Genomic DNA, 18,074 nt, shown 5'->3' with positions numbered 1-18,074 from the left:
AGAATTTTTCTAACAAATATAATAGTATAGTCCATAATAGTTATGAAATTATAGTTTATATGGTTTTTTGACCAAATAAATAAATTTAAATATCTAATAAAAAAATATATAATTTGAAGGTTGCTTATTCCAACTTTTATTTTATACAACAATAGTATAAAAATATAATTCAAAAGATAAAAATAATATATGAGATCATATGGTACTTTGTCATTAGTGTTTACATAAATACTAAAACTCTAAAGTTGCTTATAAATTATGTAAAATAAACTCAACAAAAATAATTAAAAATAAATAAAATTTCAATATAAAAATAAAAATACAACATTTTAAATTCATATCTTTTTATTTTTAATTTAATATATATTCTAGAATACTCTGTTGTGTATATGTTGTTATTAGTAAATTAGTCGGCACATCCTCTCCATTTTGACTAAAAAAAAAAGTAGAACAAATTTCTGTTAAAAACTCACTGTCTCTCTCCATTTTTTCCTTTTATCATATCTTTCTACCAATCAAATTCTTTTGTTTCATTCCCTTCCCCAATCAAACTCCCCACCTTCGATAACTTTTTTCATTCATTCTTCTTCACTGTAATTCCATCTGAAATCCCATCGTCATTCTCTTCCCGGCTTTTGTATCGAGACCTCATTACCAATATAATATAAGTTATCTAAGAAACTAAAAATTAAGCTATAAATATATATATGGATTTCTCCCCATAATATATAATTTATTTTTTATCAAAATAATAAAAATATTTAAAAATATCAATAAACTCGAAACAATATACCTAATATCTGTATGTACTAGCAACAAGATAAAAACGATATATCTACCAGTACGGTACTAACTGTCTTATACCAAAGTATTCTAAAAAAAAATCACGTGACAAAGTTGAAAGATTGCTCCAAATAGATAATGATCTAAGGGGAAAGGAAATCGGGAAAGCATTGGAATTAAAACGGGAGTGTCAACAAGCAAAATGCATGAAGGTGGTTCACTGCATTTAGTAAACTGCAAGTGAAGCAACACTACTACTAGTTCTTACAATGAATGCCATGTACGCACCAGCCTTCGTTTTGTTTTGCACAAAAAGGTTGTTTTCAGGAATCAAACACTTGACGGTTGCAACAGACATGACCGTGACAACTATTACTTAAAAGGTCAGTTCTTCGTTGCTTACAAAAAACATTTTTGACTCTAAAAACACTTTTGGAAGAAATACTATGCAGAATAAACTGTTTTTGACTAAAATTTTTAACTTTTCAAAAATGCTTGAAAGTACTCCTGAAAAGGAAAGGTTAAAAATTTTAACTTTTCTTCTCCTAAAAGCACTTTTAGTACTTAATTACTTTTTCACTCCTCCAATAATATAATACTTTTTTTTTCTTGGTGCTTAATTACAAATGTGTTAAAATCATTACTTAAAAATAAAAAAATATTTTTAAAACTAATTACAAATATTTAATGGTTATATTTAAATATTTAAAATATAATTTATATATTCTAATTAAATTTTATAAATAATTAATATTTATTACTTAAAAATATTTAAAATTTATATTTCATATATTAAAATATTAACAAGTTATAATAATTTTTTTATATTCTTACTAAAATATAATAATATTAACTAATTTAAATATTATTTAAATACATATTTGTTACTTGATAATAACATGTCTAAAATAGACATTTTATTTCTCAAAAGCACTTTTTGACAGCAATGCTAAACACTCAAATTTTAAACCAAACTTTTCAAAAGCACTTCTCAAAAGCACTTTTACACAATATTTTTCAAAAGCACTGCTAAACTAGCCATTAATTTAGTTAGTAATGGCCTAATCCACGAAAATGCCAGCCTACCCTAGTTACAGTTTTCCCTAATCATTCAAACCAAAAATACGTAGGTACCTATACATAATAATTATTGACGAGCACACAACATACCGTCTTTCAATACAAGTTGCTTGAATTCAAGGAATGGAGTGATATTCTGGTTATTACATTCTGAAGTCTAAGACGCATAGTGTATTGTTTGCGAAACAAGCAGCAAGCTTGTCACCTTCCTTGTTCCAACACACTTCAAATATACCCCCATTGCCAGTATATGTCTTTACAATCTTCCCATCTTTTAAGGACCAAATATGCATGGATTTATCAAGAGATCCACTGGCCAGATACTCTCCATTAGGGCTAAATGCAACAGAGTATACAGGGTCCCTGGCAGTTTAATCAAAAGAAACTTGAGAAAGAAAACCATAAAACTGCCTGAATAGGCTTATAGTGATCATATAATATACAATTAGAACAAGTATTGACTGCTTCCATCATTTAAACAGAAAAAACAAATGGAGAATAAGGATTAGAGGGATGGTACTTGTGTCCATTCAAGCTGTAGAGAAGTTTCCCAAGTTCCACATCCCACAGCTTCACAGTGGAGTCAAATGATGCACTACATAGAAAAGAGATGAAGACAATGTTAAGAAACACTAAACGGAGATTCCAAGCAGCTCTTGTAAAAGGCAGTTTACACTGTAAATGAATTCCATTGAACCTCGGAACTACAAAAGGCAGCTCTTGTTCTGTTTATTCATTTTGCTTTAAGTATCAATGTCCAACATATAGTCAAACATAAATATGACAATATGACCGTCCAAATACCCTCCAAATATATGAAAAAAGTTGGAAAAAGTTAAACATACCCATGTCTTACACTAACATCAGACACACCCGAACCCAAGTAACAAAGAAAAACATATTCAATTTCACATCAACAGAAGAAGAGAATGAACATTTAATGTATTAAACAGATGTTTTCCTTTGGATTCTCCCTTTTCTCCTTGAGGTTAAGTCAGGTGATACTGCAATATTGTTGCAACTCCGAAAAATAGCTTAGCTTCTTTAACATTTTCCAATCCATTCCTCAAACACACACAAATTTCATGAAATCTCAATTAAAAAATTTACATCTTTATCAGTAACCTCAATCAAGTCAAGCTTGAAAATATTAATGCACGGATAGTATTTTTCTACTTGAGGATGCCAAGTCATGTTGGTCTATCTAATGGCTTCAAATGTTAGACCTAATAATGAACATACGAAAGATGTGCACACAAATCATGAACCGCAAAATAGAAACTAAAACAATTTCTATTATACCTAAATTTTACCTTGCAAGAGTTAACTGTTGGTTAGGATTGTTTGTCCCAGGCCCAGTAGGACTCCATCTGATGGCATATATCTCCTGCAGAACAGTTGTTCAATATTTTCCATAAAATAATAATCTCTGTCACTTGGACTCGCATGTGAGTCCAATAGAAATGGTAATTATAGTATCACATCCACATGCCTTTGTCCGAGTATATGTTGGAAAAATAAAGAGTCAGAGCAACATAGACATAAATGAATGCAGCCAGGAATATTAACAAATGGATTATACTGAAAAAAATAAAAGTTCAAAGTACCTTAGAATGCTCCCTCAGATCATGAACATACTTGTCCTGCTTCATACACCATATCTGCACCAAGACTTTCTATAAGTTGAAACACTAATACATAAAGCTGCTGCAGCAAAAAAGAGGGTAACAAGCTAACATATTCCAGAAAGCTGGCAAATTGTTTCAACCTTTTCAAAAAAAAAAAAAAAGAAAAGAAATGCAATCGGATGAAACTGTATATTACATGTAATGTAGGATCTTAATTGATGATAAAAGGATGAGTAAAAACCTTTGCTGTAATATCATCAGAACAAGAGGCTAATAATGAACCTGTTGGATCCCATTTGACACAATTTACTTCACCCTGAAATGGACGTTCAAATATGTGAATAGAAGAGCAGAGATACAATTCACTTCAAAAGTTTTGCTTATCAAAACCCAAAATGGAAAACTGTTTTCAGTTGCTAATTAAAGCTCATGGCTGGCAAGTTACAGATACCTTAAGGCTTAGTTTCATTGTTGTAAAAATTTCCTAGTAAATTATTTATCAGAAAAAGAAAAAAGGAAAAAATGTAAAGGAATGTGAAGATGATTTGTTTCCTTTTTTTTCCCTTGAAAATGGCTTGAAATATATAAACTAAACATCTTAACACCTTACCAGAGATGCAAATAACAAAAATTATAGAACTGAGAAGGACGGAAAAGATGTAGGAGACAAGGTACAGAAAGATGAATTTAAGGGAGAAAGAGAAACTAAAGTCTATAACCAACAACTGCGAGATGTATTAAAGATGGCTACATCAGCTGAAGCATACAAGAGGGACGTTACAGCATAGCATTTCCCTAAAATTAAACCTTGATCTCAGACCTAATGCAGGTAACAAAATTTAAAGTATAAACGGAAGAAAGAAAAAGAAAAATAGGTGTGGAGAGACATGCACTTCAAGAAGACATTACAGGCAGTAGTAGACATGCATTTCATACAATTGACAACAAACCTGATGCCCGGCAAAGGTTTTAATAGGGCGGATTTCCCCGATCTTGCAAACATATATCATATGGTCAGTGGAGCTTGTCGCGAATGAAACATTGTTGCACCAATCAACATCAAGGGTTGGACCTAAAAGGTAAAAGAGATGCTATGCTGGATGAATGAATATTGGTTCTGCAACTAAAAGCAAAATCCTAAAGTTTTGTGCCAACCTGTGTGAAACTCAAACTGCTGTTTCCATTCCTCTGCCTTTACATCCCACACAATTGCCGTTTTATCAAAACTCCCCGTAAGAAGATAATCACCCTTCTTGTTCCACTTCAGAGAAAATATAGGTCCTTTGTGCTTATTCAAAGTAGACCTTAGTTCTCCTAAAGCAAGAAATAATTGACAGAGAGAAGGAATAGGGGGAAGAGTTTAAGACATGGAATTCTCCCTACCAGTAAAAAGCATACAACAATGTAATTATAATATGCTAAGAGATTAAATTCAGTTAAAAACAGAAATAAATCTCTTGCTGACTAGGTAACAAGCTAAAAGTTTAATTTAAAAAAATTGTTACGAGCATAAAAAAGAACATAGAAAAATTGGGTTGGTATTAACACCAAGTCAAGGGCTAGTTTAACAAAATAGATTTTCCATGCCTTTAATTGCAACATATAGAATGGCATAAATAAAATAATCCACAATGACTTACCATTTGTAGTCCAAATTCTAGCCTGGCCATCATATGAACCTGTTGCAAGCAATGATCCCTCACCCTGAATACAGGTAAACAATAAGATTTGAGAAAATAAAGTGTTGGACTCTGTAGGTGACCTGTACTTAACAGAACCAAAAGTTTATGGGAAACTTAAACCCCCAACAATAACAGAACTCACATTCCAATCAAGTGTTGTCACATCTTTGCTCTTCTCATTGGTTCTTCCTTTTACATGCTTCAGCACTAGAACATTTAATGGACTGTTTTGTGCACCAGATTTGCAAAGCCCATCAGCTATTGTCCAAATACGAGCCGTTGAATCTCCAGACCTAGAAATTGATGCAATAAGAGTTCAGTGAAAGTGATTTAATGAAATGTAAGAACTTTGTGAATGCATAAACTGAGTAGTGACACTGCTGTCAAGACATCCAACAACTAAGATCAAAACAAAAGGCTACAAACATATCAATAGAAACTTAGGTTGACATAAACATCAACAGAAAACAACAAGAGGAATCAAGTCACTCATCATGGGGCTCTTAGCATAGAGCAAGAAGAGACATGACCACAGATCCTACAGCCATACAACTGAAGAATGCACAAATTGCTCTTATGTTTACAGACCACTTATCTAATGGGTTGACAAATTGTCAAAAATGATCTTGCTACCAGCAAAGCTTGACTTTTATCAATCAAATGATTAAAACTTATAAAGTTGCGCAAGTAAGACACACAGCACATCCCTTGAAGCAACAGAAACCAGCAAGTTCTAAGGAAAAAAATGCCAAACGACTAGATATTTATAAAGAATGTGGGGAAAAAGCAAAACATAAAGGACCAAACCAGCAACATAAGACAATTTTTATCACAGAAAATACCCACCCTGAAGCAAGAAGTGAACCAGTTGGACTCCATGCACACGCACAAACCTGAAAAAATAGATGCTCATAGAGTGAGAATTGAACAAAAAAAAAGAGTGAGAGAGAGAGAGAGAGAGAGATGGTAAATGCATGCATGCCCATCTAAGAGTATCAGTAGATTCAAGTATGCTCAAACCTCAGAAGTATGCCCTTCCAAAATTGTAACATCAGAGCCAGGAATTTCACAAGCCTCCTGTGATGCTTGGGTTGACGTAGCAGCAATATCCATAGGTTCTGGTCCTACTAAATGCAACTAAGCAATGTAAGTTAAAATGAATACCACAAACACTGATCAAGATAGCTACTTTGCAAAATTATGAAGACAAATTTGATGTGAATTGTTAAATATTTAATTAAAGAAAATATGATGGCTAATAGAAAGAAACAGATATCAAACCAAGAAGAAATATAAGAAGTTCACTGACCTATAGAAGTTCCATTTTCTTCATGCCCAATGGCATCCTTGTCCTCTTGATCCATAACCATATCTCCATCAGCAAGTTCCTCAGGCTGCTTTTCAGGCTCCTTATTGCTTTCAGCCTTCTCCCTTTCCTTTTCACGCTCCTCTTTTTCGTGTCTTTCTTTCTCTCTTACTCGTCCGCGCTCTGCTTCATGCTCCCGATCAACCTCTCTATCTTTATTTTTATCTTTATCTTTGTTTTTGTCTTTGTCTTTATCCTTTTGGATATTCTTTCTTTTCTCTTTTATCATTTGCCGCAATTGATTTACATCTTTTGTTATTATATCCAAAGGTTGCAAGAATGAGAAATCTTCATCCATTTCTACATCATTCTGCAAACTCAAAACAAACCATGATGAATTACTTTTTGATATCACCCTGCTCCCCCAACCCCCCCCCCCCCCCGCCCCCGCCCAACAAAAGAAAAAGATTAATAACAATTAGCGTGCTAACATTACTCATGTTGGCTTCCATCTCCAAGTACTGAAGTCCTTTTTGAACAAATGTAATAAGAGCCCCAGGGGGAATCAAATTCCCATCAATAGTACACTTATTAATGCCTGCTTCATATCCTAAAGTAAATGCAGAATGCGTAAAGCCTGCAGGCATTGATAAAAAGAAGATAAGAAATACATAAGGAATTAAATAGTAAATAAGACAGTTAATTCAAGTCAAACAAGTGCTTTTCTTCCACTTTTGGGATGAATGGAGATGGAAAGAACAGAAAATTGAAAATCTGTCTGTTTTCATTCTCCTTATTTTCCTCTTGACAAAGGGTTGAAGGAAGAACTATTTTCTTTTTGGTATAAAGGAAGCTGCAGTCTGGAAATAAGGAAAGGGGTTGCAAATGCTGGGATACAACCCGAAACCTACTAAATGCTACCTCGAAAGAAAAGCTATTTTCTTTCAACACCTCTAACTTCCACTAACCCTACCAAAAGTGTTAGTCAATATACAAAATCTAAGTAGTACATCAATTCAATACTATGACTAGAGATTTAACTAGCAACTGCTTGCACTAACATTCACTAAGTTATTTTATAATTTCAGCTCCCTCTGCATCCGGCATTCACTGCAGCAACATGTATTTTGATCACAGCCACAATAAACACAAAAGAACTGAAAACAGTCTATGACTGGGAGATGCCTGCCTCAATTTCTGAAAATGAGAGTTCATATAGGGACTCTCATCTTAAGATATCCAGTAGCCTAGCCGGCCGCATTGTATCAAGCTGGTAAAACCTATGACATTCCAAAGCCTAATCCGCATAATAGCCAATATCAACCATCCATTTCCACAGGTCTAGAGCTACAACACAACTTCTAAATATTATAATGTCAGAAATTTATCTTAAACTTTACTATTCAGGCATTCCAACTTTTTTCTCTTATACTAAACGAGCAATAAAAATAACTGCTTAAATTTCAAAGTTATTAATTCCAAACACAGAGAAACAAAAAGAAAATTTCCGCCGAATGTTAAAGTAAAACAAAATAAAAAGTAAGAAAGTTTCAAAGTTAGAGATCGCAGTAACTAGAGATTACAAATTAAAGGAAAATTTGAACCGACCTGACTCTTGAAGATAACGGAATACGAGGTAATTCAATTCGATGGAGGTGATGGAGGTCATAGTTACGATAGTCGCCTAGCTCAACGGCTGTGAAAGAAACTCAGGCTATCATTAGGTAAGCGACGGCAAAGTCACAGAGAGTGAAAACGTTATACTTGTGCAGAAGCCGAGACGTTTTGGCGATCGTCGGAAATGGTCGATGTGTATCTGTTTGGCCCTGATTCCTTGGGCTTCTGGATAACCGGATTAACCCAATATAATTTATTTGTGTTATATTTATATTATTTTTAAGAGCAAGCTATGTTAGCCCAATATAATTTATTTATTTGTGTTATATTTATATTATCTTTAAGAGCTGGGAGAGTTCTTCATTGTTTTTACACTTGAGAATTGTTTGCTTTTTAGGGTTAATTTCTCGTTACTTTAAAAAATATTGTGAAAAATGCTTATGAAAAATAATTTTTAAAAAATAAAATATTTATTTTAGACATAATATTGTCAAGTAAAAAATATATATTTAAATCATATTTAAATTCATTAGTATTATGAAGTTTTAATAAAAAATCATTTATTAAAACTCATTATCAATATTTTTATATGTAAGATTTACCATGTCCAAAATACTACACACACACTGACACAGATTAAGGCATGAGTTTCAATCACATCAAAGTCAAAATACTAAAAACATTTTTTTTAATGTATATTTTTGTTAAATTTTGTAAACCTTTTTGAATTCTCTACATAACCGAAACTAAAACTAAACATAAATTGAAACCTACTCTAACAACTACATCAACAAAATGTAAAGGCTTACTTGATGAAAAGAAACATAAGACTTCAACAAAATCTAATAGCTAAGAGGCTTTTTTATATATAAATATATTAGTCAATATAAAAATATTTTAAACAACAATTAAGCCAAAAAAGGAAAACAAAAAAACCCGAAAAGCGTGAAAAATAATTCAAATCCGGATAGACGATCCGACACAATCCACTAAAGAGGTAATTTAATTTTAGGCTTAAGATCCAAAAATTCTTCCAACTTTTTCAAAAAAAAAATTTAAATTCATGCTTTTTTTTTGCACTATTTAGGTATTTAAATTTTCAAAATGTATCAAAAAAATTCTCTAATCTTTTTAGAAAAAGCTAAGTCCTTACTTTTTTTATTTTACACTCAATTGGATACTTAGATTTTTAAAATGCATAAAAAAGATCCTTAAAATTTTTCACAAAAAGCAATTAATCCCCTACTTGAATTAAAAATTAGAAAAAAATATAAAAAATTTAAATCAATAAAAGCTATAAATATTATTAAAATTTAATAAAAAATTCAAATATTAAAAATTTATTAAAAATTAAAAATATATATAATTGTAAAATCTTATAAAAATCTTAAAAATTATAAAGTATATAGAAATATAAAATTTTATAAAATTGTAAGAAAATTATACCAAATGTAAAGAAATATAAATTTCGTTAAAAAAGTTTATAAAAATTATCGTACCAAAAGAAGTATTTTTATAATTTATCTATAACTTTTGTTTTTTTTATTTTTTATCATTTTTCGTCACATATCACATTGTGTTACGACATGTGATGACTTTAATTGAAAAAAATCAGGGATCATTAATTTTTCTTATGATTTTTATAAAATTTTACAATTTTTTATTTGTTTATGATTTTTATAAAAAAATTTCTATTTTTTAATAAAATTTAAATTTTTATATTTTTATTAAAATTTAATAATTTTTCTAAAATTTATTATTTTTTATTTTTTATAATTCTATTCTAATTTTTAATAAGAGCATGCGCTTAAATACTATTTTAAAAATTTTTGAAGGTTTTTTTTATGTATTTTAAAAATTTAAATATCCAATTGAGTGAAAAAAAGTGACTTATTAACTTTTTTTAGAAGAAATTTAAGGATTTTTTTATGCGTTTTAAAATTTTAACTGCTCAATTAAATGAAAAAAAAAGTTAATTGTTTTTTTTTTAAATTGATAATTTTATTCAAAGATCGACGACCCAAATGGATCGTCCGGAACAGCTAGCTACATTTCAAACATAAGAAAAACCATATATAAAATCCTCTTTTGTGAAAAACGAAAAGCCGTAAATACAAAAAGTAAAAAAAGGAAAAGAAAAAAGCAGTGGTGAACAGATCAGCCTCTTTTCCCTCTCTTTCCGTCAGCTAGAAAAATTAGAGAAACTAAAAGAAAGAAAGAAATGGGAAGCTCGTCGAAGGAGGAGACGGCGACCGACGGCGATACGTCGAGCGGAGACACCCCTCCTTCCAATTCCAATCTCTTCTCTGAGGGTGAACGTGTCCTCGCCTATCACGGCCCTCGTATCTACGAAGCCAAGGCATAGTATCTCTTCATTTTTCCTTTTTTCTCTTTTCAGCTGCTTTAAACTGAATTAAGTCGTTTCCTTTCGAACTTTCACCTTGTATCGGTTCGCTTCGATTTTCTTTTAAGTTTGATAGTTATCCCGTTTTTGGTTGTTGATTTAAGTAATCTGAAACTGAAGTTAATCAAGTGGTTTCTTAGGTCATTAGAGTATATATTTAGAACATTCGGGACTTGATTGGTGAAATTAGGGTTTATGCAGTTGATAATTTCGATTTTGCATGTTAGGTTCAAAAAGCGGAGCTTCGGAAGAAAGAATGGAAATACTTTGTTCATTACCTTGTAAGTATACTTGCCTTGGTTTTCTATATATGCATATTATATCTGAAATTCAACATAATGGTTAATCTAGTTGCAGTATGATTAAGTATGATAAGCTGAATATTTCTCATTTATTATGGTATTAAGAGATATCTCCGTTGCTGTTTGCAGGGTTGGAATAAAAAGTGAGTATGTCTGATAATATGCTCTTCTCGGAAGCTAAGTTATATCCTTATTTTTGCTTATCTATTGATCTATTATCTGAATTCTTCTTTTTGTTGATTTGCATATTAAATTTTTAATTTGAGCGGTGTCCCGGTAAAATCTAGTGTTAAGTTACTTCGAAAATTCATTCCTTCAAGCACCAGAAGTCTAGAATATCTGTTTGTTTGGTGATTCTCATTTAACATTTAAGTGGCATTGTGCTTTCAAGTCATGGTAGGCATTCCTCAAATTAAATCTGGGATCGTGTCATGTATAGAGCAAAAATATTATGTTTAATCATTTATTCTTCTCTTTTCCCCTTTTATGTTTGTAAACATTATAAACATTAGAAAAAGGAAGTAAATTTTCAAAAAGGGAGAGAAGGTTTCGTTTTATTTAAACATTGCATATATTTTGTTCTTTAGCCTTTTTTGGGTGATAATTCATTTATATTTTATGGAGTCCTGAAAGGTAATCCACAACTCTATATAGGACTAGTAAATGTTTTCTTTCGTTGATTTATACATCCCCGTTCCGGAAGAGGGAAATAGAAATCATTACTATGGCTTCAACACCTTGCACAGTTGGGACGAATGGGTAGGTGCCGATCGGCTGATGAAGCTTACTGAAGAGAATGTCATGAAGCAGCAAGCCCTTGACAAAAAACAGGGTGTTGATAAAAGTTCAAAGTCTGGACGATCAAGTCAGTCCAAGCCAAAAAGCTCTGCTGGTAAGATTTACTCTTTCTACTTCTTGGCTTGTTTATTTGCGAATGCGCAATCATTGTTTTCATTTTGCATGTATATGTGCATGTTCATAAGTTCTGTTGCCCATTAGGTGATCGATTTTGTGTATTTTGGGTTACATACGTGCATGTTTCTTTACTATTTGCCTTTATTTGCTAATTGATGCAATTAATTTGCTTCCGCTTTTATTTTCGTAGATGCAAAAGCGGATAAAGAGGACCTGAAGAACACAGGTAAGGTTATTTACATTTATTTTCTTTCCATCTGTGGAGTAAATATTCTCTACCGTTAGCGTATTCCTATCCTTTCTTAAGGGGGTCGCATAAAGCACTTTCCTGACGTGACTTCCTAGTTCTATGGTGTCTGAAGTTCGAATTGGATTCTTATCCTATTCAGATCGATTGGACATGATTTTTTTAATGGCATTTGGTTGTTTAAATTTCCTTGTTTAACATATTTTAGAATTAATGGCAAATTGCCAGAGTTCTGGGAGGAGGGAAAAAAACTTCACAGGCTATTGCAGTTGCATTGATGGCTCATTGTCTATATTTGATTATTTCACATTTGTATGTGATACATAAATTGAGTGAACCATTGATTCTTAATGGTCTGCTTCAGCATTCCCTTAGATTAATATTTTGCCTATTATCAATTTTTAAGTACTATTGTCATTGTGACTGCTTGCAAAGTCGTTAACCTTTTCTATTAGTGGTTAATGTCTTATATTTATTGCAGCGCCAAAAGGGAGGAAGAGAAAGAGCGACTCAGGTGTTGAGGTCTAGTTTGTATAATGATTAATTGATTACAGCTCTCAAGAAATTATTCCCCCCCCCCCTATTTCTGGTCTGTATCTGTTGGTTCTTACCCTCTGTTTTTGTTTTCCAACATGTGTTTTAATCACCGTTAGAAGGACAACTCCTCCATGGAAAAGCTTGTCAAGATCCAAATTCCATCAACCCTAAAGAAGCAGCTGGTTGATGATTGGGATTTTGTTACTCAACAGGATAAGGTGCAATAACTTTTGTAGTGACTTTGTTAGTGCACCATTTATTTATACCCTTGGATGGTAAACTAATAAACTGATTTTGTGTAAATAATCCTTCTTTTCTACAGCTGGTTAAACTTCCCCGATCACCAAATGTTGATGATATCTTGACAAAATACCTTGAATACAGATCAAAGAAGGATGGCATGTAAGTTAAATCGATTCACACTAAAACAACAATGATAAAGTTATGCTAGAACTTGTTTTCTTGAATAAGTAATTTCCTATTTTGGCAATAATTATTTTGTTCTCTACTGCTGCTTTCTACTTTCCATCTAAATTTATCTGACATCCTCTTAAATCCATTTGCTTAGATGTTTTCTTTGTAAAAGGCTAATCTTAGAGTAGAGTTGGTGACGATGACTGTTTTCTTTGTGGTTACAGAATGACTGATTCAGTTGGAGAAATATTGAAGGGAATTCGCTGTTACTTTGACAAAGCTTTGCCTGTGATGCTTCTATACAAAAAAGAGCGCCAACAATACAATGAAGTTGTCCACGATGATGTCTCTCCATCAACGATATATGGTGCTGAACATTTACTACGCCTCTTTGGTACGGCCATCTGTCAGACTTAGAACTTTCAAATGCATTAATTTACTTTCATCTTTTATGCACTGTTGGAGATTACGTTTTACCTAATGTGCTATTTCATGCATTTCATTTAGCTTTATTGTTAATTATGTGTAAAGCATTTTATTGATCTCTAGAACCCAGGACTAACATGTTCCTGTCTTTGCAGTTAAGTTTCCTGAGTTATTGGCATATGTGAACATTGAAGAGGAAACACTTATTCGCTTGCAACAGAAGTTAATGGATTTTCTCAAGTATCGACTTTCCCCCTCGTCTATTTTATCTTATACTACTATTTGAGAGCATTCTATCTTTTAAGCTTTCATTTATATTCATTGAAGGAGACATAAAAGTTTGCATCATTATTTTCACCTTGGCATCTAATTAAAATACATAACTACAATTGGTTCTTTTCAATTTTATTTGCTCTTGTAAATTGTTTGTTCCTAGTCTAACCAAAACATTTCTTGATTTCTCATATACACAAAATTTTCTAACTTTTTTCTATTTATTTGGAAGATTCTTGGAGTGTCATATTCTTGTACCATGTCTGGATACATGTCAGACATGAGTACTTCAAGAAAAATGAAGGGCAAGAACAACATAACTTTTCTCGACACTTTTCTTGTTTGGAAGGACTATAAATACCTCTTCTTTTTTTTCTTTTTTTGTTGACATATGCATGTTTTTCAAATACATCTGTTCACAGTTTCTTTTCATTGGTGTTTATATACAGTCTAACCGGCTTCTCTCTAACCACACATACACTGGCATTGTATTCCTATTGTTTTTGTTCTTTAACGGAAGCCTATTCAAAATTTCCCTTTAGTTCATATTTATTAAATTTAAAAATAATTCTTACATAATGCAGGTTTCTGCAAAAGAACCAGAGCACCTTTTTTCTTTCTGCATATGATGGACCTAAGGGAGTTTCAGAAGGTAGGGGGAAAGGAAAAGATGACTAAAGCAGCTGTTGAACTATGCTACCATTGCCATCTTCACAATTTTAATTCCAAGAACAAATATGAAATCAGTGGCAGAATTAGGTAATCGTTGATATGCCGACGTTTGATTTGATACAGGCAGCATAGAATTGTTGTTGTAACAATAGAATTTGTTATTCTTTGTTTTACACCATTTCCCCCTTCCGAGGTTCTAGGTGAATTAATCGGATATATTTCGTAAAATTGTTGAGAGAAGTTGCCGTAGCCTCTCTTTTTTCTTCCCTTTTTTTCTGCTCGAACCTTTTTTGTTAATGATTGTTGTTATAGGTTTAACGAAATTTGATTTTTGATATGTTCAATGTTTTGCTGCAAATTAGTATTCTAACATTCTGAAGGGCTTAGAAGCTGCTTCATCTTTAATTCCTGCAATGTAAATCCTCACCTTGCAAGGCCTACAAATGGTGTTTCTTTACTCGCAGCAAATTTTATAATATAGTGCTTTTACGTACACAATTAAATCGAATTGGTTAAATCAAATATCATCAATAAATCCATTTTAAACATGTTGAATGTGAAAAAATGCAAAGAGACAGCAGCGGGGATTGGCGAAAGCTTTCGCCGTTAGAGGCCAATGAGCACAACAGATCATGAAGCAAGTGAGCGGCACTTTGAGATGGCCCTTTCCTGGGGATAAATACATGGTGTCAAAAGTTTGCAATGGTCAAGGCCGATGAAGGATAAAGTTGAATGGCAGAGAGTGATTTGGTCCCCCATTCTTGGACGGCAGTTTTGAATAGACTCCCAACAATATAGGCTAGTACGATGGGGGCTTGTAGGGGATGGGCATTGTCTTTTAATGCTATCAGGAAAGAGACCAGGAACCACATTATCCTAGGCTGCACTGAGCTGTTACCAACCTAAAAGGTAAATCCTTGATCACTGTTACCCTTAAGCAAGCGTGGCATGCCTTCATTTATGTTGTATGGAGAGAAAAGAAAAAAAAGATTTTTTAAAAGAGGAACCATCCCGACTCCTAGTCAGTCTAAGTAAAAAGAACAGTGTCCACGAGACTATGGTGTCTTAGAAAAGCTGCAGTTGACTCTGTATGGAGCTGAACTCTGGCATGTTTCAACTTAAGCATTGTTGTATTCCGGTGGCAGCCTTGCTACTTTCCCAACTAAACTCGCCCTTAGTAAATAGGCGGTTAGTCCAGTTATCTTTCGTCTAGTTTTCAGTTCCTGATTTCAATATGAAAGCCAATGCATGAATCTTCTCCTTTTCTTTACAATTTGAGAAATTCTCACATTTACATATGAAAATAACTTAAAAGTTATACAAGTAAAAATTCAGTAGGGTATAAGTTTAACCAAGCTTGGATATTGAAATTCAAGGGATTTTTGTCATTTAATTTTTAAAAGTCCGTTTTTCTTTCTTTCTCAACTTCTCTTTAAACCCATATCTTTCTCATTCTCTGTACATTAATAACAATTATTAAGGGGGGAAAACCAAAACAAAATAAAAGACCATTCTTTTTTGGGTTTTTTTTTTTCACAATATGGAGTTTAGTCAATCTTATTAACCCCAACTCGACTCATAGACAAAACATTCCTAAACCCCGCATCCAAACACATCCCCATTCCCTCTCCTCCCGAAACGCCGCCATTTTGCTGTTGCATCTGAACCATGTAATCTCTCACCTCCATTCTTATCATTTCCTGCATCACCGCCATAAACTCCGCACTGAACCCCATCACCCCGCCTCCCTTTCCATCATTTTTCGCTTCGTTCCTCGTCTGAGTAGACTCGGTAACTGGGAGGGTTGAAACTGACAACTCATACGATTCAGCCCCAGGTAAAGACAAACTCAGTGAAGTCGGTGGATCGTTAGAAGAAGACGCCGCCGCTTCGGCTCCAGGTAATGGCATAACATTGACGTCAACGTTGACTCCGCCGGTCCTCGGGATGGGCTTGTACACGTGTGAAGATGATAAAACGGGGACGCTGGAATCGCTCAAATCGGACCCAGATGGGCTCCCCGGGCTCATGTAAAGCCCAGCACTAACTGATCTTTTCAACGGTTGTTGCTCCCCTTCCCCTCCCAAATTACCGTCATACCCACCATGCGTAATGAAATAACTCTCTTCCCCAACCGACAAGCACTTACGTTTTAGCGTTGAGTTCCAGTGGTTTTTAATGGCGTTGTCCGTACGACCGTTGAGGAGTCGGGCTATTGTGGCCCACTTGTTACCAAATCGGGCATGAGCTCTGATGATGGTCTCGTCTTCCTCGGGGGTGAAGGCCCGGTGCTCAACTTGCGGAGACAGTTGGTTGCACCATCGGAGCCGACAAGACTTCCCCGACCGACCCGGGATCGATTTGCTGACCAAAGACCAATTTCTAGGTCCATATTTTTGGACTAGTTTTTGAAGCAAATCATCTTCTTCGGGGCTCCATGGACCTTTGATCCGATCCATTTCTTTTTTGTTTGATGTGCTTGTTACAGCCATGAAATCAAATTTAAAAGCATGCAAATAAAATTTTGGTTTCTTTTGGATGTAATATCGGGTTTTTGGCTTTTTTTTTTCCTGGTTTCTATTTGGAGCTTAAAAGAAAAACGAGATAGTGAAGGGGGGTTATATAAGAGAGGAGAGCTAAGTAACCGGTAGAAACGGTGAGGAGAAACGTTATGGCCACCGACTGTTCAAGTTAAGCGGTTGGGAAAAGGGGTTTGGGATACAGCTGGCCAATAGACACGTGTCACATCTGAATTGCACTGATTTACATGTCACTCTCTCTTAATATTTCTTTCTTTTTCTTTAGAGCTTTTTTGCGACTCTCTATCATTGGAGCGTTTGTCTCACGTATTATTGCATTCTGCGGAGTGTACTTCGGCTTTCTATGCGTTTAAAGGGTCTAGTCATCTACAATAAGTTTAGATCTTGAATAAAATTTTATTTTAGTTTGAGATAGTTTGTTTCAGCTTTAATTACTCTTCAATGATTATAACATATATTGTTTTACTTACATTTAATTATAAAAATTTTATTTTTTATTAGTTATTAATTTATAAATTAATGAGACTTTTAAATGTTTTCGAGTTATAATTTAAGTTAATTTAAATAAATTTTAAAGTCTCCAATTTAGTTAATTTAAATTTTAGGTTTAGAATAGATAAAAAAGTAATTTATTATAACATTTTATAGTTAAAACCACATAATTATATCATCTCAGTTCAGACAAATTTTAACATAAAAAAAAAGTTTCAGACAAAAATTGGAGATATATATCGAAGAAGCTTCCTTGGAGTGATGAGAAGTGTAAACACGCGCGCTAAAGTGAGGGTGTAGAATACGGTTGCTTCTTATTCACTGTTCTGAAAGAGATAGAGACAAAACCGAAGTCTGCGGACAATAATTTATCACGAAAACAAAAAATAGATGTTAAAATTTGAATTAAAATAAATTAATAAGATAAGAGATAAAGATGAAAATGGTTGGGTGAGGTTTCGAGTCTGACTTTGACTGAGAACGCCAGCCTGTGTAGCATTTTCGTGATGAATTTTTCTTTACTTTTCTTAATATTATATTTCAACTGAAAACATTAAATACATAAAAAACGGGCGCACGAAAATGCTGAGCTGGCACAAAACGACAAGATTGGTCGCCGAATCGGAGGGCGAATCATTACTGCTCTTTTTTCCCTTTTTTTAGTATAAGTCCAGCCTGTAAACCTGCCACTACCTTTAACGGTCTCTGTCTTATTTAACTGCCACCTGTCGGTGACCAATCGCTTTCCATCCGTCC

At 33.4% G+C, this 18,074-nt stretch overlaps 3 protein-coding genes across 4 annotated transcripts; 1 reads left to right on the top strand and 2 right to left on the bottom strand.

Annotated features, from left to right (window-relative positions):
• Window positions 1–1,703: 1,703 nt before the first annotated feature.
• On the bottom strand, window positions 1,704–8,346 carry LOC107941900 (WD40 repeat-containing protein HOS15). Of its 2 annotated transcripts, none has more exons than XM_041105597.1 (14): window positions 8,088–8,346; window positions 6,971–7,116; window positions 6,483–6,849; window positions 6,194–6,300; window positions 6,020–6,066; window positions 5,316–5,466; window positions 5,132–5,195; window positions 4,647–4,805; window positions 4,442–4,563; window positions 3,733–3,807; window positions 3,471–3,524; window positions 3,177–3,250; window positions 2,384–2,458; window positions 1,704–2,226 (listed from the first exon to the last, which is right to left on the bottom strand). In XM_041105597.1, exons 1-14 carry the CDS (start codon window positions 8,146–8,148, stop codon window positions 2,007–2,009), a joined length of 1,722 nt encoding a protein of 573 aa, XP_040961531.1. In that variant the 5' UTR covers window positions 8,149–8,346; the 3' UTR covers window positions 1,704–2,006. The 2 variants fall into 2 exon arrangements, with proteins under 2 accessions (XP_040961531.1, XP_040961532.1); XM_041105598.1 differs by having other exon boundaries at window positions 6,194–6,297.
• Window positions 8,347–10,200: 1,854 nt separating this feature from the next.
• LOC107941893 (protein MRG1) lies at window positions 10,201–14,623 on the top strand. Its single transcript, XM_016875515.2, has 11 exons — window positions 10,201–10,455; window positions 10,728–10,781; window positions 10,932–10,945; window positions 11,549–11,694; window positions 11,908–11,943; window positions 12,446–12,486; window positions 12,618–12,719; window positions 12,824–12,903; window positions 13,140–13,309; window positions 13,497–13,581; window positions 14,199–14,623. The coding sequence occupies exons 1-11, from the start codon at window positions 10,318–10,320 to the stop codon at window positions 14,290–14,292; spliced, it is 960 nt and encodes a 319-aa protein (XP_016731004.1). The 5' UTR covers window positions 10,201–10,317; the 3' UTR covers window positions 14,293–14,623.
• Window positions 14,624–15,807: 1,184 nt separating this feature from the next.
• On the bottom strand, window positions 15,808–16,923 carry LOC107941894 (transcription factor MYB73). The gene has a single exon (XM_016875517.2). The coding sequence runs from the start codon at window positions 16,776–16,778 to the stop codon at window positions 15,834–15,836; it is 945 nt and encodes a 314-aa protein (XP_016731006.1). The 5' UTR covers window positions 16,779–16,923; the 3' UTR covers window positions 15,808–15,833.
• Between the last annotated feature and the right edge of the window lie 1,151 nt (window positions 16,924–18,074).

The sequence above is a fragment of the Gossypium hirsutum genome, chromosome D11 (genome assembly GCF_007990345.1).
Source record: "Gossypium hirsutum isolate 1008001.06 chromosome D11, Gossypium_hirsutum_v2.1, whole genome shotgun sequence".
NCBI lineage: Eukaryota > Viridiplantae > Streptophyta > Magnoliopsida > Malvales > Malvaceae > Gossypium > Gossypium hirsutum.
Note: the sequence above shows the minus strand (reverse complement) of the source record. Positions and strands in the feature narration are given on the sequence as shown.